At 30.5% G+C, this 24,637-nt stretch overlaps 4 protein-coding genes across 4 annotated transcripts; 2 read left to right on the plus strand and 2 right to left on the minus strand.

Moving 5' to 3' along the window:
* The first annotated feature begins 1,064 nt into the window (after positions 1–1,064).
* LOC109603169 (endochitinase) lies at positions 1,065–5,327 on the plus strand. The gene is made up of 9 exons (XM_020019637.2): positions 1,065–1,199; positions 3,070–3,126; positions 3,269–3,438; positions 3,491–3,879; positions 3,937–4,060; positions 4,117–4,314; positions 4,368–4,661; positions 4,710–5,066; positions 5,123–5,327. Exons 2-9 carry the CDS (start codon positions 3,075–3,077, stop codon positions 5,246–5,248), a joined length of 1,710 nt encoding a protein of 569 aa, XP_019875196.1. The 5' UTR covers positions 1,065–1,199; positions 3,070–3,074; the 3' UTR covers positions 5,249–5,327.
* Positions 5,328–6,124: 797 nt separating this feature from the next.
* Positions 6,125–9,238, plus strand: LOC109603182 (uncharacterized). Its single transcript, XM_020019653.2, has 6 exons — positions 6,125–6,331; positions 7,020–7,107; positions 7,162–7,305; positions 8,017–8,189; positions 8,246–8,381; positions 8,430–9,238. Exons 1-6 carry the CDS (start codon positions 6,315–6,317, stop codon positions 8,478–8,480), a joined length of 609 nt encoding a protein of 202 aa, XP_019875212.1. The 5' UTR covers positions 6,125–6,314; the 3' UTR covers positions 8,481–9,238.
* A 79-nt stretch (positions 9,239–9,317) lies between these two features.
* Positions 9,318–11,166, minus strand: LOC109603172 (AP-2 complex subunit sigma). The gene is made up of 3 exons (XM_020019641.2): positions 11,060–11,166; positions 10,785–10,934; positions 9,318–10,727 (listed from the first exon to the last, which is right to left on the minus strand). The coding sequence occupies exons 1-3, from the start codon at positions 11,060–11,062 to the stop codon at positions 10,452–10,454; spliced, it is 429 nt and encodes a 142-aa protein (XP_019875200.1). The 5' UTR covers positions 11,063–11,166; the 3' UTR covers positions 9,318–10,451.
* A 1,737-nt stretch (positions 11,167–12,903) lies between these two features.
* Positions 12,904–24,511, minus strand: LOC109603171 (egl nine homolog 1). Its single transcript, XM_020019640.2, has 4 exons — positions 23,356–24,511; positions 13,881–14,051; positions 13,659–13,821; positions 12,904–13,599 (listed from the first exon to the last, which is right to left on the minus strand). Exons 1-4 carry the CDS (start codon positions 24,136–24,138, stop codon positions 13,565–13,567), a joined length of 1,152 nt encoding a protein of 383 aa, XP_019875199.1. The 5' UTR covers positions 24,139–24,511; the 3' UTR covers positions 12,904–13,564.
* Between the last annotated feature and the right edge of the window lie 126 nt (positions 24,512–24,637).

The following is a 24,637-nucleotide window of genomic DNA, read 5'->3' on the forward strand; positions in this document are numbered from 1 at the left end:
GAAATGAAATAATTTTCTCTTAGTTCAACGAACAGTTCATTCTCTAATTGATTTATCGACAATCTTAATTATTGGTATTTATATTGGGCAAAAGGAAACGATTAACAATACGATTGAATTGTTCTAAACTCGAACGTTTTGGCTGTAATTCCATTGATATTCTACCATCATACTAATATCCGCGTTTAACTTAAGCATACTAGTTAACGGTAACAAGGCTAACATTGATGTATAACAGAGGAAAACTAAGGAAGGCTCGACTATGGAATATTTGAAGAGTGTCGGCCGATAACAACTTACCCGATATATCTCACACATTAATTGCATCGGTGACGTTACTACATCGAACGTATCTTATTGTTAGACGTTAATGTAGGTATTCATGATAAAACTACGAATACATAATTTACTTTTAGTGTCTCCTACGATGAGACTATTAAGTGATAAGACTGAAGAATGAAGTTGGTTATAGAAAATGTGGATTTCTTGTTTATGACCTACACATACATTTTTAATATTTGATCACCTGCGAAATTGTTATGAATGTGTTATTTAAACAAAAAATTTTTTACCGGTACAACGTGCGAAATATTTCACGCTTTTAAAATACAATAAATATTAAGCTAATAAAAACCGTCTTAAATAATTAATTTTGAAGAGCGTTTTTTCATAAAAAATATATATTAAGCACTGAATATTAACTTGACAACCCTTAGTAATTTCTTCAGTTCTCCTCCTAAACAAATTTGGTGCACAATACGTTGTTTAGGATTTCAAAACCTTATTATCACGAGCTAATCAATAAGACTTCGCAAATGGTTATGCCATTATGGGTGGAGAACACGAACAAAACAATGATGAGCAGTTTTCCAACAATATTGTCGGGAATTCATCCATTCGCCGAAATCTGATTGTGATGATAAACCTGTGTCGGATTGTTTTATTTACATTTTGGAATCAAGTTCAGAAATTCTTATGCAGTCCCTACACGTAGTTCGATGACACTGTAAAAAATGTCGCCATCCCATTTTACATATAAAAGAGGACTCGTCGGAATATCAATCGTCATTTTAGCTGCCGCACGGTCGGCACAAGAACTCGAACTTGATTTTCCTCAGTTGCGGTCCGATCGTGTTTTTGGTTTCATCTCTTTTATTTTCATTCATCGACTGACGACAGTTAGAATTGTTTAACATTCGGTAAGCATAAGTATAACATTTTTAATTGTTCTATTGGGTCAAACAAGGCAAATTAATCTGATTTTAACTTTAACAATATATTAAGAGCTTCATTTTTATTGTATAAATGAAGTTTACAATTTTATTAAATTTTACTACCATTTTTTTAATAATTTTTTAAAATATTATTATTTTATTTTTTATTAATTACTGTTATTTTTATAAAAATCTGTTTGTCAATTTTTTCTCATAAAAAGACAAATAAATAAATATAAATATTTATACAGGTGAAACAATCTAAAAAAATATATGATATATTTTTCTTGTAACCCAAAAAAGTTTCGGGTGTTAGGATGGTCATCATAATAGAAGTTTTTGAACAAATTTAGCCATAATCCTTTTATTTGATGTAAACTTTTAAATTAAGATTAATGTATTTCTGTTGTTACGGTACTACTACATTCTTATTCTATAAAATGGTACGTATATTTGTCTGAATTGAGCTGCTCATAAATACAGCCACTTTAATTTTGAAAGAAATGTTTAATGACTAAATCTATGTTATTTAATTTAACATTAACACATTGTAAATATCCTTTTTATTTAATAATTTTTGCCCATCTCCGTGGCATAGACTCCACCAATTTCCGAATATATGACAAGTCTATATTTTTTCTTTTTGAGTTTCATGAATTGCTGTGAAAAGTTCATATATGTAAATGGTTCAGTGAATGTTATTCTAAGCTGCTTTAACATATTTAGCATCCGCTAATCATCTTCTCATAATCCTTAAATTAATTTCAACAAGTCCCATTTCCTCCAGGTTGGCTTTAATTTCAGTTGATATCAGAATTTGTCTGTATCTGTCACCAATTTATCTAATTTTTTTAATAATACGATAACAACTGACTTATTTAGTCGCAAATTCTTAAACATCTCTTCTTGATTCTCTCTGTTTTAGTAACGCTGAATTATAATTTTTTTTACACTTGCACTTCGACCAATGAATAAATAATTATAATAAGCAAAAGACAATTGGTGAATAATCGATTTTAATTCACAGAGAGCAATAAAAGACCACAAAGTAACCATAATTTTGTCCATTGAAAAATAAAAAAATATGCAAAAAAAAATTTTACAATTTCAATGATATTTTTTAATGCGATAAATTATATTTTTACTAAAAATTTTAAAATATTACTTGAGCACTTCTTTAAAATTTAAAAGTAAATTGGGTATTCTGTTTATAGTTTTTATACGTAACAGTAATTTTGGAATATATTATCGAATTGGACTATTCCACTAGGTCAATAGATCCACCAACCAATTTAAATTGAATATATTTAGCCAAAAAGTGTTATAAACACCTACAATTTTGCAATTTAAATTCCTCAGGCTCAGATCCCAAAAAAGTAGATAAATATTGCACTAAACAAATATGTATTTCAATGACAGCACCGATAACAAAGGATTATCAAAGTGATTCATGCGTGTTTCCTATTGAAATTCACTTCGCGTCCCATCATCGTTATGTTTATTTATATTATTTGTTATTATTTACATAAGGTGCAACGATTCTAACCGAGAAGTTCTTTGACACCCGCGCTCAGGAATTTTATGCAGATGCACCGCTTAATATGCATCTTGCCTCAGCAGTCGTCCAACGATTAAATCTTGCGTTGATTGAGATTTTATTTATTGTCAATTTATGATAATTATTTTAATAAATTAATAAATTTGGTATGTAAATAGATATGCAACAATAGTTACTCGTGGTAGTTACGAATTTAGACGTGGTGGCGCTGTACTTAACAAGTTTATTTAAACGATAAATGATAAATGTATTATTTTGTTTATACCATTTATTTTAAGTAGCCTATTTTTATTCTAGTAACAATGCGAAGCTTCCTGCTCTGGGCATTTATATTTTTTGCAACGCAATATACCGGTAAGCATATCAATTATAAATTAATATTCATACATTAAAATAAATATTATAATACATTGCAGCAATATTATTTAATAGAACAATACAGTTACAAAATTTTATTGTAAATGGCATATATTAAGCAATATTTAATACTTTGTAGATGCCACACCTGCAAGAGTTGTATGTTACTTCAGTAACTGGGCTATCTACAGACCTGGAGTTGGAAGATATGCTTTAGAAGATGTACCAGTAGATCTTTGTACTCACATCGTCTACTCTTTCATTGGTGTAGACGATAAAACTTGGGGCGTCCTAGTAATAGATCCAGAGGTAAAAATTGACAACTCAATAATATTGTGAATTGCAATCAATAATGTTACAGCTGGATGTGGACCAAAATGGCTTCAATAACTTCACAGCTCTTAAAGCAACACACCCGAATGTCAAATTCCAAGTAGCTGTAGGAGGATGGGCCGAAGGCGGTGAAAAATATTCTGCTATGGTAGCTGACAAGTCTAGAAGAGACACATTCATAAGAAGCGTGGTTGACTTCATGAATAAATATGGATTTGATGGTTTTGATTTGGATTGGGAATACCCAGGAGCAGCAGACAGAGGTGGCAGTTTCTCTGACAAAGACAGATTTTTCTATTTCGTCGAAGAACTGAGAAGAGCTTTCAATAAAGAGGGCAAAGGCTGGGAAATTACAATGGCCGTACCAATCGCCAAATTTAGACTTAACGAAGGATACCACGTACCAGAACTTTGCGAGTAAGTTTTAAGATAAAGTACATTTTGGGAACGACTTAATAAATACGAAAATTTAAGATTACTTGATGCTATACACGTGATGTCATACGATTTGAGAGGAAATTGGGCCGGATTTGCTGACTCGCACAGTCCTTTATATAAGAGACCACATGACCAATGGGCATACGAAACTCTGAACGTTGTGAGTAGACGGATTTTATAATGTTAAATGAGATGCCATAAATGGTTGCTTTTTAGAATGACGGTCTTCAACTTTGGGTGGACTACGGATGTTCACCGAAGAAACTTATTGTCGGAATTCCATTTTACGGAAGATCATTCACGTTGAGCAACAGCAACAACAATTACAATCCAGGCACTTACATCAACAAGGAAGCAGGTGGTGGTGACCCAGGTCCATACACCAATGCCACCGGATTCTTGGCATACTACGAGGTAACAATTTTACAATATACCATTTTGTTCAACTGCAATACATAAAATTTTAGATTTGTACCGAAGTTAACAATAAAGATGCTGGTTGGACTAAAAAATGGGATGAAGCTGGAAAAGTACCTTATGCTTACAAAGGAAACCAGTGGGTTGGATACGAAGACCCAGAAAGTGTGCAAATTAAAATGGACTGGATCAAATCTAAAGGCTATGGTGGTGCAATGAACTGGGCTATTGATATGGATGATTTTCATGGTTTATGTGGACCCAAGAACCCGCTCATTCATATTCTAGCCGCTAACATGATGTCATATGACGTGCCCGAACCTACCCACACGACCACACCAAGAGTAAGCTAATCAAATAACTTGAAAACAAAATATAATTGTATATTTCAGCCTGAATGGGCCAGACCACCAAGCACCCCATCAGAAGACGGATCCAAACCAGTAGTGACCACTCCCAAACCCGGACAATGGGTACCACAAGCACCAACAAGCACTACAAGGAAGCCTAAACCGACAACTGCTGCTACTACAACAAAGAGACCAACCACCCAGCCACCGGCATATGTTGAACCAGTTGAACCAGTCGAACCAGAAGAACCAGATAACGAGGTACACTATCCGGAGTTGCCCCACCCCGGAAGTCCTCCAAAACCTACAAATCCTCCCATTCCACCAAAGCCAACAGAAGCTCCAAATCCAGATTTTGAATGCAAAGGTGATTTCATGCCACATGAAGACTGCACAAAGGTGAGATTTTAACGATGGATTACTCGAGGAACTGTTTTAATTTATTATATTTTTAGTATTATCGCTGTGTACATGGAAAACCAATGATTTTCTCTTGTAAACCTGGCACTGCTTACCATACTGTGACAAATGTCTGTGATTGGCCAGCGAATGTGGACCGTGAAGAGTGCAGAAAATCTTAAGTTTTATTAATATCTTCTATGCACTTGTTTGTAAGACTTATCGTATAGTATTTTTATTTATTAAATCTGTGTAAAATGATATTTGTTTTATTATGGTCGTGAAAATTTTAAATATGCACCACTTTCTTATTTCCATATGACAAAATATATTTATTACACCTCCGAATTGTGGTTCAGACAAAGGATATATTCTCTACAAAGTGAAATTTTCATTTATTGTTTTCTAAAATAGTACTCCCACTTTGAACATACGTATGTTCATATGTACTAAATATTTAGTCTATTATTCTCAAGACAAATTTGTTTATTCACCAACTGAAGAAGTAATCGATACTACCTTTTACCAGTCACTGCTATTAATTTCATTGTCAGTTATTTCTTTACTATATAATGTTTTAAATATGCTCAAAGCATTGTAAATTCGAAAGGATTATTCACTCTTTATTTATCATAATCGAGGATCGTCATTGTTTGGCAAATCTTGATGTTCTACTTACTTTTACTTTCTTTAAATATTATGTTATCAAATTAGGGTGCATCTAAATTTCGCCAATAAAGCAGTGCTTAACTCGAAACGGAAAAAGAACTTTTGTCAATCTTATGAAATATAAAACAGACCCACAAAACAAAGGAACTCTACATAATGAATATTCATTATTTTACCTTCGAAAACTAATTTCCCCTAGTTGTTAAATGAAGTGGTCTTGATACAGGCACCTCATAATTAATAATCTTATAATAAATAGGTTGCGCAACAATAGAAACCAGAATAAAAATGAATTATTGCACAACTCATCCGCTAAGATATCATCTTATATAGTTAATAAGTAATAAATTTTATGTTTGTGGTCGAAAAGGTAGCGAGTAGAGCGGATCTTAAAAAAGATGTCCCTCGAATATACATTTTTTTCGTATAATCGTTTTCTACTGTGTTTATTAATGTGATAAATTTTGTTTTACCACAATATAAAGGACCAGTATACGAAGAGGTATTAGTGAACTACAGTGTTTAGTGATATGGCAAAGACATTTACACAGAAGTTTATTTTTTAAATGTGTGTTTCAGATGAATTGTGTAAAAAGGTATTTATACGATTAATTTAAGATGTAATCTTTTTAAATATTCATTACACTACTACGTGACATTTTTATCTAGATTATTTTATTTCATGTGGTTAACATAACTAGAAAGTACAGAGTTTTGTGTTTCATCGTCTTTTATGCAAATCTCTTTAAAACACTTTAATCCCTTAATAATAAATAAAATATTTCCAGTTGTTTTTATAAATATTTGTATTTATTGTTTACGGGATTAAAATGTAAAATAATAATTTTCGGTTGCTTTTACACATAAATATATAAAATTATAGCGTTATATATTTAATTACAGTACATACAAATATTTCTTTTATAATTAGAAAATATTTATAAATAAAATAAACACACGAGAATATAAATATATAGAATATAAGAGATAAAAATAAGGTATTTCAAATAATCATAATCGGCAATTTAATGAAAAAATAATATTTATTCACTTTCAACTTCTATAATGTAATGTAACACATGTATAACTTTATGTAAATTATTTAAATTTTCTTCAAACTGTTGATTATTAAACAACATTAAAATTGCCACATAACACGCCCCAATAGATCACAAATCAATCCACGACAATCGAAATCCGCATTTCCTGTCGATCTAGGTCATACTAGATTTTCGTGTGAATCCACCGACCACGGAGACATCTCAGCTCTCATTTGATTTTTAGATTTCCGAGTGGTACATCATTAATGGCCCGCCCGATAGAGACGATATTTGCACTGTTGTTGTGCACCTCGCGTATAGTATTCCAAAATGTGCGTTTGTAAGTGATAAAAAATAATTCGGAGTGACCGAGGTTTGTGTTGCAGGTGAGGGCGAGTGATAACGGCACAGAAACGGCAAAAGATATTGTGCATGTGAAGTCTCACATTAATATAAAATATTTTGAGGTGCCCACTTCTGATGATCCAGTGTTAACATGGGTGGAAGTGCAAAGGGGTACTTTTCCTTATGTAAGTAAATGTTATTCAATTTATTATATATTTTATATGTTGCGAAATGAAATTTGAAATTGTCGTAGAAATATTATCACACATACCACAATAAATATTTTTTATACCCAAATTTTAAAAATGTGTTATCATTATTATATTATATTATATTATTAAAAACTATTATTTAAAAATTTTAAATTACGTATGTCCTGTATACAATACGGTAAACATTGTTTTTTATTATTTAATTTATTATTATAACAGCACACAAATAACAATAAAATATATCTTATAATTTTATATTAATTATAAGAAATGTTATGTAAAAAATACATAAATCAAAGAAGAATTATACTTCAATTAGAACAATTACGTTTACATTTTATACCCATTTATAGATTCTTCATAACGAGATCTTGTTACGAACCGAACATAATTAACATTAAAGACAGTCATTAGATGTATTGCATTCATGTACAAGAAATGTAACTGTTACAACCAATTAGCGATTTATAATTATTCACATGCAACTAAAAAATTTATTCCGCAAATCTGAATAACTAATTCCTACAATTCATTCACTACTAATTAATGAATCCCATTAATCCACTAAAACCCTAAACTTCTAAAGTCAACAAATCGTCAAAGTAAAAGTACCATATTTACGATAAAAGTGAAATTTAAAAATATATATTCTTGCGTAATATATTCACACATTTTTCGTTACAGACTAGCATTATGGAAAGCAGCGACGTATCAATAGGTGAGCCGTTGACTATTTATGTGTATCTTAGGGACAAATCAAACATGTACGATGCGCGAGTGACGCAATGTTGGGCGTCCGACGCGCCGAACGCACTGAAAGCCAAGAATAAATTTTTATTAACCGGACTCAAGTACAGGTATTGGAACGAATGCTTTCGTTCAAGTTTCACATTTTAAACGAAAATCGTTGTAGGAGAAGTAAAATTATCGGTGAATGGCAGAAGTATACACTCCCAAAGGATATGGAGATCAAGAGTTTTTTGTATACCAGTTTTAAGGCATTCAAGTTTCCGGAAACGCAGCAAATTTACATTTCTTGCGATGTGGAGGTAAATATTTTACGGAAGTTTGTGTTTAACATAATGATTTTGTGTTAGTTGTGTTTCAGGTCTTGCATAACGGGATACAAACTATCCAACTTATTATAAAATTATACAAATATTATTTATTATTATGGATTATTCCGAAGTATTCCAATTTTAGGCTTCGTCTCGGCTAAAACGTTCACTGATGGATTGCCTGTTCTATACCAAAATTTCATGTCAAATATCGCAGACTTTATCTTTTGTTTCATGTTTTTCCTTTGAGCTGACTACAAACGGTGTACATTATAGTTGCAACATTTTTTAAAAAACTGCAGCAAAATACTTCAGTTATTTCTTAGACATTAGCTGACTTAATGATTTTAAAAATTTTCATTTGTTTTTTGAATTTGTTATTTGAATAAAAATATATTTATTTTTTTTACAAACCACTATAAACAATGGAATAAAAAATCTTGGTGGTATTATGTACACAATGTTTTGAAGAGGACGCATTCAAAGCAACACTGTGTAAAATATAAAAGAGCTGATTTTAAAAATGTGATATAATAGGATTATTGTTGACTTCGGACAATGTAAATATGAAAAGGCGTTTTCATACAACTTAGGCCGATTGGGCTATCACGTCATTCACATCAATCATATTTTACTTATGCCAGCACGATTTATAAAATATTTGGTACATTTGAACTGTTAACTAAAGATTACATTAATATTTTTTGTAAATTCACAAACTTTTATTATTATGTTAAATTTTATTAAAAAACATAAGACATAATCCATATTTACCTCTTTAACATAAATAACTTTTTGTAAGTTGATGTATTTAGTACGTACAAATTAGTTTAATTGTAAGTAGATAAATAAAGTTAAGCAAATAATTTGATTTTATTACTAAAACCAGGTTAATTGGAGTCAATAGGGATATTAATTTGTCAACGATTTATAATAATTTCAGATTTATTTACTATAGTATATGAACACAACAAGCAACATATTTCTCTACAATAACATCTTTATTATGGAATGTTGAATCGCACAAATGAAACATGAATAGATTTTAAATAGAAGGGTTTACACTTCGATATGACGGCCATATAAAGATGTCCTAGGCCAAATTTTGTTCATTTGCTGTAATAATATTCGAGTTGAACACATTGGCTCAATATACACTAATAAATGAATATATTAATCAATTTGTGTATTATAAATAAAATATATAAACAAAATATATATGAGAACATACTTAAAATATATACAAATAATTTTGGTATTTTAAAACTAATTGAGTAAATATTTAGGAAGCCAACTGCTGTGTCAATTTGTATGAAGGGAATTCAATAGAATGCAATTTATATTGATATTTGCCTGAGAACTTTATCTAGAAACTAGAGACCCTTCACAAGGAATAAAAATGTTGTAAGTGTTTTCATCATGACAAATAACAGTGTCCGAAATAAAACGATTTTAGTCATATAATCAGTATATTTTACATTAACACTTTACAACATAATTATTCTGTGCCAAACTTCTACATTTGTCAACACATCAAATAAAAAAAATAAAATATTTGTTGGTGGAAAACCATGATATTAAATAAAGAATAAATATGCGTTTTGATTTATACAATGAATCAATTCTATGGAGAGTCAAAGTATCTTACAGGATGCACTTGAATTTTTAAAGTATGGTTCTTGAATATTGTACTTCAGATGGTTTACTTTTATATTCATACATAAACTAGGTCATTTTACATTTAATATACATATTTTTCCACACATAAGAGATATTTATATCAGTACACTGCATTGATTTGTATTGGGCTATTTGTATTATGTATTTAATAAAAATGATGTTTAAAATAAATTCAATTACCTGAATTTGTAAGGCAACATTCACTTTAATAATATATACAACACAGCATTGCCTTTTACACATACTTTGTTACTTTTAAATCTTCCAAACATAGAAATTGTGTAAATAATAAAGAACACAACATGTGCGTACTTAATATAACACTGACAAAATAACTGTTTCATTAGCCCAATACAAATATTTGAGTATCTTACATGCATTTTATTCAAGTGAGTTTAACATTAACAGTTGCTTTAAAACTTTTGTCTGGGATGTCTCCCTGATTTCACCAGCCAGGAACATTTCATCCACCACAGTGTAAACTTTATAAAAGTTGAAAACCAAATCTAACTCACAAACATTGTGAAAGTATTCATTTAGAACTTCGACAAAATTGTGTATTGCTTCTAAATAACACAAATTATTATCATTCACATCTACGCATATACAAAAATAGAGGCCAGCGTATCGACGGTAGACGATTTTGAAATTTCGAAACTGAAACATAACATTTTTATTGATGAATCTACGAAAAATAATTGTTGGAAATGTTACCTCTACAAAGTTTGTGTGTTTGGCATCTCTCACTGTAACAACAGCATGGACTTCCTCTATTAGTTTCTGTTTTTCGTCATCGTCGAAGCTCATATACCATTTGGCCAGTCTTGTTTTACCCGCTCTGTTCTGTATTAATATAAAGCGAATCTGGAATAAAGGAGGTCCGATAAGAGAGGAGGCGTATTGTTTATACGTGGATATTTATAAGTTACGCCCTTAATTTTTCGATAATTCCAACCATTTACTGATAATATTTTGAAATTTTTACGTACCATATTAGATGTATGTTATTAAATACTGCTTCTAAACAATTTTTCAAAAATTACCGGATTACTGACAGGTCGACAAATAAACCTGACAGATTTGACGTTCAAATTCAGTGTTGCCAATGTTAAGTTCGGAACCATTGACATTTAACATATAAACGGAACTATTAAGATTTTAATTGAAAGTGATGAATTAATAAATTTATAAGACGCATTAAAAAATATACATTTAAACTATATACGTTACCAGGAAATCAAATATAAATAATATATGAAGATTTTTTTAAAGGGTAATATTGCTACTTAAACTAATAATCATAGAAAATAATTTATTTTGTTAATACTCCATTTATTTTTAACATGAAATGGGTATTATGCACAGGGCTGTTGCACATGCAATTCTGGTAAAAAATTTAATACCCATTTATACCCTACAATTTAATCCCGGATTAATGTGTACGTTGAGTTTGGTAATCTACCAGTTTAGGCGGATATAAATAATAACATCAAGACTTAAGCCTTAAGTAATACTTATATTATACTTATGAAATAAATTAGATTATCTTCATTACTATTATTGTTCGTTATATAGTAAACCTGATGAACAGGTAAGTTTATTTAGTTGGATATTTGTCTGTTATTTTAATTTCATTTCACAGATTTTAGTAAAAATTACGTAAAATAAAATTTCAGGAGACCTTCATTAACTAGAGTTCTAGAGCTGAGCCCCATTACAATATTTCGATATTTTTTCCACAGAATTAACGCTACGGTAGGTACCATCGATACTAACCGACTCACTTTTATATAGAAAAATAAAATTTATAGGTTTAATTTAAGTACATAATTAATGAGTTAGTGCATCCTAGTAATGAAGATAAATTCAGTAAAAGTTCCAGTTCATATGCACTGCTCCAAGAAATTAATTAATATTAATATAATCGATTTTTATATGAATTAATGAATTTTATTTAATATTTTCACCTCTATTTCCCAGGTTGTCCCTAATTTCGGCAAGATGACCCCCCCAATTCTCCAGTTTCTTGGGAAGGTTTCGACGATCCCATAATCGTGTGATCGAACATTATCCTGCATTAGTAAATGATTGGATCAACTTAGAAAGCATATGTATGGTACGACATTGTCCAAAATTTAATGTTCAGCATTAACATTGTCATTATTTAATACAACTAAGTCAGTACGTGATGTTATCTAATGTCTCTCAACACCATAATTGCACCTCCGCCAAATAAGGTGGTATTTAGTAATTTACACTGGACATATCTCTCATTGGGTCGTTGAAACACATGAACCTACCTATCGCATGTGCACAGGCAAAATCTAGACACAATCGTAAAGAGAGCTTGTTTTTAATCCGCTTTTACCTAATTTGTTTTCCTCTGAAGGAAAATGTAGCCGAGCTCCACGATGATCCACGGCTAATATCGCGCCTTGTGCAGAGCCACGGGGTTGTAAATTATCTCTCCTAAGAATTGATTCAATACTCATTCGAACACCCACATTTTCTAACTGATGTCTTAAAGAAAGTTAAAAAACGATTTTGGACAGGAGTTCTAGAGATGTCTACCCTATCTTGGTCTTCTGGTGCGGTCACCAGTCTTCAAGTAGCAGCAACATTCAGGAAATTGATGTATCAAACACAATAAACATATTAGGTATGCTGGAGTAACTCCAACCTTCTTCCTCGAAGAATACAGTTTGAGAAAACTCAAGCTGAGAGTTCACCGTTTACTTCGACAGGATTTTTTTATTTTAAAAATAATGGGGAGTGCATTAATATCTTAAATCAGTGTATATCACAGATTAACTGCAAATATAAAATAACGGGAAACGTATTTATTTTATATATTTATTAGTAAATTAAAAATCAAACATTTTCAATTCTTGAATTTGAACAATATTTATATACACTTTTCTCTTTATAGAATTTATTTTGTATATATACAATATCATTGTAGTAATAAAATATATAAATCCTATTTATTTATCTCGCTATACATCGATTCACACAACACAACTATCTTCGTCAAGTAAATGTGTTTTGAGCAGTTTACTTATTAGCAACCCTATGATACAACAAGATACATTATTTAAGTAGGTACATATTATACAACATATTTGGTAACAAACATGTTACTGTTAGTCTATTATATACAGTTAAAACTCCTAATTAGATAATAACTAGAATATAGATTAAAGAAATACTTATTAAAATCAAACTGATAGAAAACTGGTGGCTAAGATTCATAAAAAACGATTAAATATCACACAATCAAGGCCTTTCACAATGAACCACAGAGTACAGTGTAAAATTATCCATAAATCCGGATATTTTGCAGATGTACTGGACCTTGTTACATAAACTGTGTCATATATGTATATATGGATATTAAATAAGACCACCAAGGCCTCGGACTATATCAAGTTATCACAATCATAGGACCACCAAGCACAGTCTCATGGATTCTATTGTCGCAAACCCAAAATGGGTCATTCTGACAACGATGAAGATTTCGAGTTGCTCCCTAGAAAAACAATCAAACATTTAGCAAATTTGCAAAACCAGAACGCCAGGCGTGCTTACGTTCTTTCGCAAATCGCCGGAGAGCCTCCTCCCGTTCTACAGTATCAAAATACCATAGGGTTATTGCATATCGGGTGTCGTACGCCGGCTGAACTTCGTGGGGATTTCGTCGGTCCGACCAGAAGAACAACAGCCGGTCGAAAAGTGGAGCGATATCGGCCACCTAGAAACGTGATACAGTTTTAGTAAATGCCGTGCAATCAGTCAATCGCATTAACTCACTTTGTCTCCTCTCCAACCCTCGGGGAATATCCGCAGCAAACCGCCGCTCTGTTGCACATCCCAATTAAGATTCAAATAGTAAATTGCCGTAATGCACCTACCATCCCTGTTCGGGTTGTCCACGTGCATCACGTAATGAGATCCTAGGCCCGGGTAACACGCCACCATTGCCTGAAAATAAACAGTGTTCAGTTAGTTAAAACAATTACTGCATTCGATAACAGAAAAGCACACAACATTAAACAATTATTCAACAATAATAAAATATTTATTACGTTTTATCTATAAGTATGACTATTTAAATCGGCAATCATAAATAGTTGTATTAGTCATAAAACAGTAATAAAATTCGAGTAGATAAATGAATTCTGCGTTTTAACAATACACAAATTGATTTGCCTTGCAACGCAAAATAAATATAAAGCACACAATTTTATTTACCACCGAACATCATGGTTATCGACCAGTAGTACATGAATAAGGTAAACAAAAGGTAATGTAAACAATCTGTTGTAGGTATTCTATTATTGTTTTACTCAGATATCTAACATGGAAATTAGGCATTTTAAAGATATATCTAAACTCATTCATAAGAGATCGATATCAAATCAGTAAACAATATCGGCTCTCTACAGGTTGTCTGTCACGTATTTCTAAATAAACTAGAAAGCGAACTTTTCATCATAATTGAAGGACAATCTAGAAAAACGTAATGACGTAACTGTCTTCTTCACGATTTAGATATGTTACATTAAAATGCAACTTCGATTTGTCATAATGAATGCTTTTCTATGTTCTTTGTCAAGACCCTTGGAGTTCATTCTCAAATGTAGAAAATAAGATTGTTTAGGTGGTTAAAATCAATACTGGTTTTGGTTCAATATCGATCTAAATAATTTTAATATGAATTATTATTTTTAAAAATGAATAGCGAATACAAGACAATTAAAGATACTTGTAATTTCATTCAACAACTGAATGAAATATTTTATTTTTTATTTAACATATACATTTTGTCAAATATATAGGGTATTTCAATATCAATAACCATATATGATTATTTTATTACATATTATTTCCGTTATAAGATAAACGTAATAAAATAACGATTTCTGATATTTTATTACGTTCTCACATTGAATTAAACAATAACATTATTTTATCTTTATTTACTAATGTTAAATATTCATTTATTTAACGTTGAAATGATACAATATACTGTTAATTACCATAATAATTATTATATATTCAACAGATAAAATTGTTTTAATATACCATCATAGGAAGTTACACTCATAATATGATTAGTTGGAACACATCAACATGAAAGATACAACATAACAGTATTTGTGGGTTGAGGTTCAAAGGATCCATCATTGAAATTGACCATAATTGCCACTAAATTCTTAAAAATGAAAACCTCGTCATTATTATATTCCTGTCGATGTATTTGGTTGTTTGCAAACCACAAACATTGATACAAAATCAAAATTATACCCGTATCGTTTGCAACGACAGTAGTACTGACAGCACGTCTGACATTTCCATTACCCCCCACGCCTCAAAATTAAAATACCTCAGACCCAAACATTTGTATTATTTGAAATAAGAAAACGGTGTATTTATGAAATCACAGTTTATTTGAACATTTATTCAGATCAGTTTATATTTACTGGACATCGGTTCGGGGCCTCGTCTGAACATACACGAACACGACGATTAATATAAGCATCAGGAGCAACGTGGGGATGACGATCGTGAACAGCTCCATTTTCGACTCGCCGTTCTCCCCCTTGCGCTGTTGCCTCTTGATCTTCGACTTGGGCTTGCGGTGCCTCACCTTTATGCGAGAGTGATCCACGCGCAGTATGATTCGTTTTCCAGACATTGCGAAATGCAACAATACAATAATATGTGGAGTTTACTTTTTGAGTTGTGTCTGAGAAAGCAGTACGGTCAGAATGACACACGACTGTCTACAACTAATCTAACTGGCAAAAACTATGGTAACGACTTCTAAATCAACAAACAAAAATTTAAAGACCCAAACCACTTGATTTAAATGTGCACATGGAGATCTTTTCTTTTTGTTGTTGATACGGGGTACTCGAAAGATGCATTTTTTCAAACGATGTTTTGCTATCAATCACGTACGTTGAAGCAGTTGCGATCCAGTTTTGGAACAGATAATCAGTTTAGATTACCTCCCTACTAAGTAAACTAGCATTTGTGTTCATTATCAGTCATAAATCAACTATTTTAGATGTATACAGAGAAAAAATTGTATGTCAGATATGTATTTAAGGAAAAATATTTTGAAATTAATAAAAATTAAGATATCACTGGATGTTAGCATATTATGTTTATTGTTTTATCTGTTATTATTGTTCCAACACATAGTTGGTCAATATAATCTTATTCTTGTATTTTTTATGGGACAGTTATAGCTTTTTACTTTATAGTATTTAGACTTTAGAAAACATTGTTTGAAATTATGGTCATAACTACTTTACTTAATGTGAATTGTTAAATTAATATTAATTATACTATAAAAATTAATATTTTTCTTAATTGAGCTTAACATAAACATAGCAACTTCATCTCCGAAGCAGAGACTCAACAATTTCCGAATATATTACATGGCTATATTTCTTCAAACTTCTTGATTAGCTGTAAAGAGTTTGTATAATTTTTATATCGAATTTGACTATTAACGTGATGCCATTTGTTTTCTGTAGGGTTAGTATCTGGAGATGGTGGCGACCAAGACAAAACATATGCCACAATTTTGGATTTGTGTGTATGATCGTCACAGTGTTGAAACACATTACTTAACTGTATCGTTTCTTCAATATGTGCAAACAAATTGTTGTTTAATATATCCCTAAACATAAATCGGTCCATGTGCCCTTTTATACAATGATAGCGTATAAGCAGAGAAGCATTCCTATACCATAATTAAGCCACAACCTGTTTCACAGTGGGTAAATGTCTTGTGTAGTCTTATCCCTGTAGGACATCTAACATAAGCTAAACCACCATTTTATATAAATTAAATGTAAATTTTTCAGTGGTTCAGTGGACGTGATCATGGACATGATAGACTTTCACATTTTCAATAGAAAGGAGGGCTCTCTTTATAAGTCTCCACCCAAACAAACCCCCTTCTCACAGCCTTTAAACTAAATTTTCAAAGAAATTCCCATTTCCTCCATTTCGGCTTTAATTTGAGTTGACGATAAGAATAGATTCTTTTCTGACATTCGAATTATTAATTTATTGACTCATTCAAGTTTTTCAAACCTGTTGAATATTTTTCAGTGTTCCACTGCTTAATAGACACAACAATAATAGAAAAACAATAAACAGTACATACACTGGAATATAATTCAAGTTGTACAGCTCATAATTTTAGAACATTATAATAGTTATAATTATGGCCACTATATTATACAAATTTTAATATGATAATCAATAATAAAAATATACTGTTACTTTTTAAGAGTGCACATTTTAAAGTCATTTTGTACATAAGATGTGATTAAATTCATCTAAGTAAAGGTAAGGAATGAACATTATCTTTTACTTATATGGCTTAGATTGTAATATAACTTTAGTTTTAACTACTTAATATTTCTACAGGAGTTAGACTGCTGTAAAAAAACATTCAAGGCTTATTTGTTTCATTATTGTTTTTTTAGTAAATTACAACACGTTTTAATATTTTATAGTCAAATAATAGCTTTAATTGTTTTTAATATTTAACTAATAGACAATAATAAATAGTAATAATAATATACAGTATTTTATAAGAACATATTTAATAAGTTTTAATTAATATATTGTAATATAAAATACATTTTTGTTATTTAATAATATGGATACATTTTCAATAATGGGAAATAATAAAACATAATATTTATTTCATAAATACTTATTGCATTTGTCGCAAATGGTGTAAATATATTAAAACTCAACGACATTGTTTACAGGGTATCCTAGAATATGTAGTCATTTTTCGAATTCATACAGAATTAATTAAAATAAGAAATATTATTCTTTCTAATGTACATGCTAAAAATGTTTCTGTTCTTAATATTTTAATCAACTGATATAGTATATTTTTATATTAGGGATGAGGGACTTTAAAAATTATAAACACAATTACTCAAATTTTGTACTTTTTAGCTTAATTAATAAACTAAAAACATACTCGTAGACATTTTATTTCCGTTAGTAAGATGCACGATAACCACAATGTGCATTCTTTAAGACTTTTATTACATAATTTCGGTATCTCGGTTCAACTTGGTCACCTTCTAATCTTATGAATTCCTACTTCGAAGAATTGAAGATTACTGAACCGTCAAAGGCGCCGCCACCACTGTTCCTTATTCCGAAGAAACACCTACCTTTAGTGTGTCTAATAAAAATTAAACTATTTGTTTTTGTGCATAAAACGAGACAAAATAACAAATTTGTGTTAGTGTTACAGAAACATGTATTTTAATTTAATTGCTGCGAAATAAAATAACCGCTCCGCCAATCGCTGCATCGTAACAATGGTGCGGCACCAAAAACCTATCACGAGAAAGTAAGGACTCGTCGTTGCTATCGTTCGTTAATTATTAATAAATTTACCAACATTATCCACATTTCCGTGATTAAGGAATATCGCTAATTGAGCCAGAAACAAATATGTAGTAGTGCGGTGTATCGATAATCGGCATCGGTGGCGCCCAGCTTACTGGAAATATTGACAGCCGCTGGCAACGCTTATTGAACGGGACGAGCATGCAGCTCGTCACGTACGCAAAATTTCTGGGCGCACACACAGCGCGGTCGCACGAAAGTCCCATTATTTTTAACGTACGGACAACACCGTTTCCGCACGTGCAACCGGCCCGATATCGTCGCACGACACCTTGGCCACAGCATGGACAACATCCACAACACCGTAAACAAAACGCCGGTTTGACCATGTCCGATTGTTGCAGGAAACGAACGGTTACTCAGGGTTCGTTGGTCTGAAGGATCTTGAATTTTATTTTTATTTTTATTTTTTTGTTTCACGTGAAAGTTAACCAACTATTTGTGTCCCAAATTTTTAGAGATATGACTTTACAGGGGCAAATCTGAAAGTGGGACATTACGTATATATATTTGATAAATAAATTATGGAAAGAAGTCGTTAATAATAATTAATGTGTTGAATAACCTTTTTCGAAGGATCATAACTATTAATTTTGATAAGAACAATATTTTTCCAAATGACTTACATCCTGTGATTATTGTACTGTATGTATTATTTTAAATAAATAATACATAAGGAAAGTTTGAAAATAAAATTAATATTTTAATACCCTTAACTAATACAATTTTTCATTTTTAATAAACATGATTATTACTCAGAACATTGACTTCAAAAATAAAAATATTTTGAAGGAATGTAACCATGAATTTTGATAAGAACAATATTTTTACAATTGACTTACGTCATGTGTGTCTTATGCTGTATATATTATTCTAAATAACCAATTGATAAGGAAAGTGGCAACTTGGAAGTGATATTTAATATTTTAATACCTTTAACTGCCTAAGTTTAATTCTTGTTTTAGCAATTCTTCTTTTAATAAATTTGATTATTGCTCAGAAAATTAATTTCATGATTAAAATCTATTTTGAAGTTATTGATTTTGATTGAAACAATACTTTTCTAAGAGACTTACGACAAATAGTCAATATTTTATTATATTATTTATAATGAAATTATAAAACTTATATTTTAATACCTTTAACTACTTTAATATAATTTTTTATTAATTTTTCTTTTAATAATTACTCCGAACTATTTCAAAACAATATAAGTATTAATTTTGATAAGAACAATATTTTTACAATTGACTTACGTCATGTGAGTCTTGTGCTTATTCGAAATAACCAATTGATAAGGAAAATGGCAATTTGAAAATAAAATTATAAGATTCAATATTTTAATACCTTTAACTTCACAAGTTTTAATAATTCTTCTTTTAATAATTTGATTATTACTCAGAAAATTAATTTAATGAATAAACCTATTTCGAGTTATTATTTTGATAAGAACAATATTTTTCTAAGTGACTTGCCACACATTGTATGTTTTATTATATTATTTGTAATAGAATTATAAAAATTAATATTTTAATACCTTAAACTAATAGTTTTTATTAATTTTCTCTTAATAACTGCTCCAAACATTAATTTCATAAATAATACTATTTCAAAGCAATATAACTATTAATTTTGATAAGAATAATATTTTTCTAAATGACCTACGTCATGTGACTCTTGCGCTGTATATTTTATTCTAAATAACCAATAGATAAAGAATATATCAATTGGAAGATTATATTAACAAATTAATATTTTAATACCTTTAACTAAATATATTTTAAACAATTTGTAATGTTATTTTCTCTTAATACATTTGATTAGTACTCAAAGCGTAAACTTGAGGAATAAAACTATTTCGGAGCAATATAACCATTAATTTTGATAAGAACAATATTTTTTCTAAATGATTTACGTCACGTGAGTCTTGCGAAGTGTATTTTCTTCTAAACAATCAAGAGATTTAAAAAGTATCAGTTTGGGAATAAAATTAATAGTTATTTTGTTACCTTTAAGACTTTTTCTGTTCCAAGTAAATTGCAAATCACAGTTTTTGCATTATGCAATTAACATCAGATATTATATGAAACATTTTCTCATTAGTTGTGAAATTTCTTATTTCGCTTTAAAGATTTGTTTTTAAACAAAATCATTATTCAACGTTGAAACAATTGTTGCATAATATTTTGCCATATAACGTATTTATAACACACCCAAATAATATTTAGTCTGTAATTTTATTTTTATAAACATCAAATTTTATATGTAAATTATTAAAAAACACATATAACGATTCCAAAAATGATTTTGAAACATTTAGATTAAAATGTAAAATTAAAATTGTTCATCACGTCAAAAACTCGTTTGATTAAATAAGAATGCACAGAAAAGTCAATAATAATTTATCAGATCTTAATGATATTTATATAAAATTTAAAAGTTTTAGTGATCATCGTCACGTAGGACCTCGCTTTTCACATTTGGTATGCAATCAGCTGTAATTCAGATCACTTATTTGTGAATTATGTGAAATGGCTCGTTAGTTTTTCGGGACTACGTGACTAAAGGCATACGCTGCTGGAAGGTGAACCCAAAAAATCGTGCAGCAGAGTTCTTCGTCAATGCCTGACAAATAATAATTTGTTACATTACTACGTGATACCGTATTTAAATTAGTTACTTAACAGTTTCGGTTTAGTGTCACTGGTTTAAGTCTATTTTTACTCATCACAATAAAATCTATAGCTCACGTGTACGTCGTACAAGCAAGGTGACTGAATCTTTACCGATTTACTATCGCGATAACCAATGTTACGGTCAGTCAATTGACAACGTAATTGTTTATAAACATCATAGGAAACGTTCAGTTCTTTGCCGTATCCGTTCATTCAAGCCTACTCTTTCGTGGGTGTTGTTTTTCTCGACTTTAAACCCTGCGTATTTTTAGTCAAGTACACACTATTATATTTTACGTGGTCCAATTTTTTTGTTTAATTTTATCTAAATCTATTTAAATACTTTAAATTAAACATTTGATACGTGCCTAGATAAAAATCGTACGAAAATGCACCATAAATACGATTAAAATTTCAAAAAAACTATATTCTGTTATCTATTGTAATAATTTAATGTTAGTAAACAAAACTATAATATGCCTACGTGATCACAACATTAAGCTTATTTATTTATCTACTTTTCCCGGAGATTACTAAATCAATATAAATTGTGACTGGGGAAACCCATAACACCATTCGGATTCTTGCACTCACACTGTTAAAAATAAACGTAAATAAAACACATACGGGTACTGTACCGGTGGTGCATCCACAGTTACAAATTATAGACGATTTACAGTGCAAATTTTGCGCAGATCACCAGCACGTAACCAAATTAGAAAGTAGTCAAAAATATGCACATACATAATTTCCAGATTACAATCGTTATTGACAAAGTAGCACTGTAGTAAATTACTATTCACTTATCTATTATAATAGTTTAATGTTGGTAAACAAAACTATAATATGCGTACGTGATCATAACATAAAACTTATTTACTTATCGAGTTTTCCCGGACTTTACTAAATCAATAATAATAAGTAGGAAAACACATGCACCAAGGCAGTCTTGCATACAACGTTAAAAATTAATGTAAATGAACATAACACTTACTGGGGCGCCCCTACAAATTTTAAATGATGTGCAATGCAAATTTTGCATAAATCATTAGCATGTAGCCAAATTAGAAAGTTGTTAAAAATATAAGCATTTACTATTTTCATACACTAATCCTTTTGGCAAAGAAGCACTACAGAAAATTGTCTTGTAAGAAACTTATATAAATCTTATTGAAATACAAAATTATCATTTTTTACATAACAGCAAACTGTAAACTTACTAAAACACATTTAAGCACAAATTCTTATAATAAGAATAAAGAGATAAAAACAAGTTTGTATTTAAATTTACACCACAATAATGATAATTGCACCACGGTATTTAAATTATAGGCAAGGAGAACAAAAATAAATATAAATTTATGGTTTATTTATCTCATTCTTTTAAAGTTGGTTATGTAGATATACATATATAATAAAATATTGTAAATTATATCAATGTTAAAGTCTTACAGTTATTTATTTGTATATACTTTAAATAATTTTTACTAGTATGTTCACATTAACTTAAATCAATATTTTTGTTTCCATAAATTAATTAAAATATTTGAAAAATTGATATATTATAATTAGTAATCTAGAATAGTTATAGGAAGAATTCGTAAATATTAACTTGCTTTTAACATACTTTTAACGATTTAGAGTAAATATTAATTGCATTTCGTTAAAGAAATAATAAAACAGGGAAATTACAGAGAAAACAATTAATTAATAATAGATTTTGAACAATTTATTGATTTTATATACATATATATAAAATCAGTAAATTACATAAATATATATATTTATGTAATTTGGTATTGGTAGTATATTGTGATCAAGAATACAATTTTGATTAAAATTAAAAAAATAATTCAATTGCAATTGATATTACTTTAAATTTAATTATTTTTCTTGTGGTTCAGCTTTACATTGCACATGTGTTAAATTTTTAATACATGAATTTAGAATTTTACTTGTAAAATATTTTAAAACAGGCAATTTCCGTCTTAGTTATTTTTTATCTTACTTAATATGAAGCAGTTACTTTATAAGGTGACAGTCAGTTCCACAGTGAATTGATTTGGAAAATATAATAGTAAAATAAAAGGTAATGTAAACAAATGCAAATTTAAATCAATTTTTATAAAAAGAAAATTGATACTCACTTTTGTTCGTCCCTTGATTTTGTAATCTCCAAGTTTGCCATTGTTGACCATTCTATTGGCCCTCATAACTAATGTATCTACTTTGCTAATCAGATTCCCAATGTTCTTACAGCATGGCTCCCTGCCATCCACCCAACAAATTTGATCACTGCGAATGGTCTTCAAGTCACTCTTATTCCCTTTAGTAGAAACCAACTGTCCATCTCGAAACACACCTTGCTTATTCAGATTTAGCACCTCCCTTAGAACAGTCTTTCCTAATGTTTGTCCCAAAAAGTTATCAACAACGCATAGCCCATAGTTAGTCAGATCTCTAATAACATTCCTGCACATTTCATCTTCATCAATGTTATGAACAAGATGCTCCTCCTTTTGCAAAGTAATTTCCGGGAAGTCCTTGATGAAGGACTTCTTCGGTTTGACAATGTTCTCGCCGCTGATCGGCATTGCTTCTGATGCCGACTTCAAGGATTTCTCCGTCGAAGTCCTGTCGGTTTCCGTGTACTCCAAATTCGGCGACAAGTCCTGAGCGATGCAACTCAAAATTTCACTTTCTGAACTACCCTCAACCGGTATCACGTTATTCTTAATTGGATCCTCGACGTAGTGGCAATACTTTTTGTCGATTGAATCCGGACTGGTGCAAGCCACTTTGTGCCTCTTCCAGTCCTGCTTCTGATGATCCTTCGAGCAGTACAAGATCGTCTTGCAACGACCGCAACGCAACAAATTCTGATTGCTACCGCACACACTGCAACCGGCGACTGAGGCCTCGGAACTCATTTTAAATACTTATCAAGGTACTCAAATTCACCTGACTTCAATGCAAGACCATGCTCGATCCGCTAGTACAACGGAACAACGCAGCAGCGCCACACGTATATTAATCAGCTGTTCAATTTCTCAAATCGACGCGCAGATTTCGTGGGTGAATTCGCAAAAAATTAACATATACTTCGGCCTGTGTCAGGAATTTTTTTTCACAATTTTTAAACGGTTTTTATGCCTGGAACTTAAACTTATTGGATTCCGTATTATGGCTAACGCCACATAACTCCAACAATGGATATGCAACGCATGTTACACAAATTAATTTCACAAGGATGAGAAATAAACGAATTTTACATCACAACACTTATTTAAGCGAAATCCTGCACTGTGCAGTGAACTCGCCGCAGTGTTAGTTGCATATTTGTTGTTCACAGTTCATTACATCATTGCCAGTTTTTCCAATTAATATTCCAGAAGAAAATATGTATTTAAGAAATTTTTGTATAAATAA

The sequence above is a fragment of the Aethina tumida genome, chromosome 1 (genome assembly GCF_024364675.1).
Source record: "Aethina tumida isolate Nest 87 chromosome 1, icAetTumi1.1, whole genome shotgun sequence".
NCBI lineage: Eukaryota > Metazoa > Arthropoda > Insecta > Coleoptera > Nitidulidae > Aethina > Aethina tumida.

Excerpts from the sequence above, each read along its gene's own strand:
- LOC109603169 (XM_020019637.2), top strand. The coding sequence starts at position 3,075 with ATGCGAAGCTTCCTGCTCTGGGCATTTATATTTTTTGCAACGCAATAT. Across the intron at positions 3,880-3,936 it reads CACGTACCAGAACTTTGCGA|ATTACTTGATGCTATACACG; the intron begins GTAAGTTTTAAG and ends CGAAAATTTAAG. Across the intron at positions 4,061-4,116 it reads CATACGAAACTCTGAACGTT|AATGACGGTCTTCAACTTTG; the intron begins GTGAGTAGACGG and ends GTTGCTTTTTAG.
- LOC109603172 (XM_020019641.2), bottom strand. Across the intron at positions 10,728-10,784 it reads AACACACAAACTTTGTAGAG|TTTCGAAATTTCAAAATCGT; the intron begins GTAACATTTCCA and ends GTTATGTTTCAG.
- LOC109603182 (XM_020019653.2), top strand. Across the intron at positions 7,108-7,161 it reads CGCGTATAGTATTCCAAAAT|GTGAGGGCGAGTGATAACGG; the intron begins GTGCGTTTGTAA and ends TTTGTGTTGCAG. Across the intron at positions 8,190-8,245 it reads TTAACCGGACTCAAGTACAG|GAGAAGTAAAATTATCGGTG; the intron begins GTATTGGAACGA and ends AAATCGTTGTAG.
- LOC109603171 (XM_020019640.2), bottom strand. The coding sequence starts at position 24,138 with ATGAGTTCCGAGGCCTCAGTCGCCGGTTGCAGTGTGTGCGGTAGCAAT. Across the intron at positions 13,822-13,880 it reads AGGGTTGGAGAGGAGACAAA|GTGGCCGATATCGCTCCACT; the intron begins GTGAGTTAATGC and ends TCACGTTTCTAG. Across the intron at positions 13,600-13,658 it reads CCGGCGATTTGCGAAAGAAC|GGAGCAACTCGAAATCTTCA; the intron begins GTAAGCACGCCT and ends TTGTTTTTCTAG.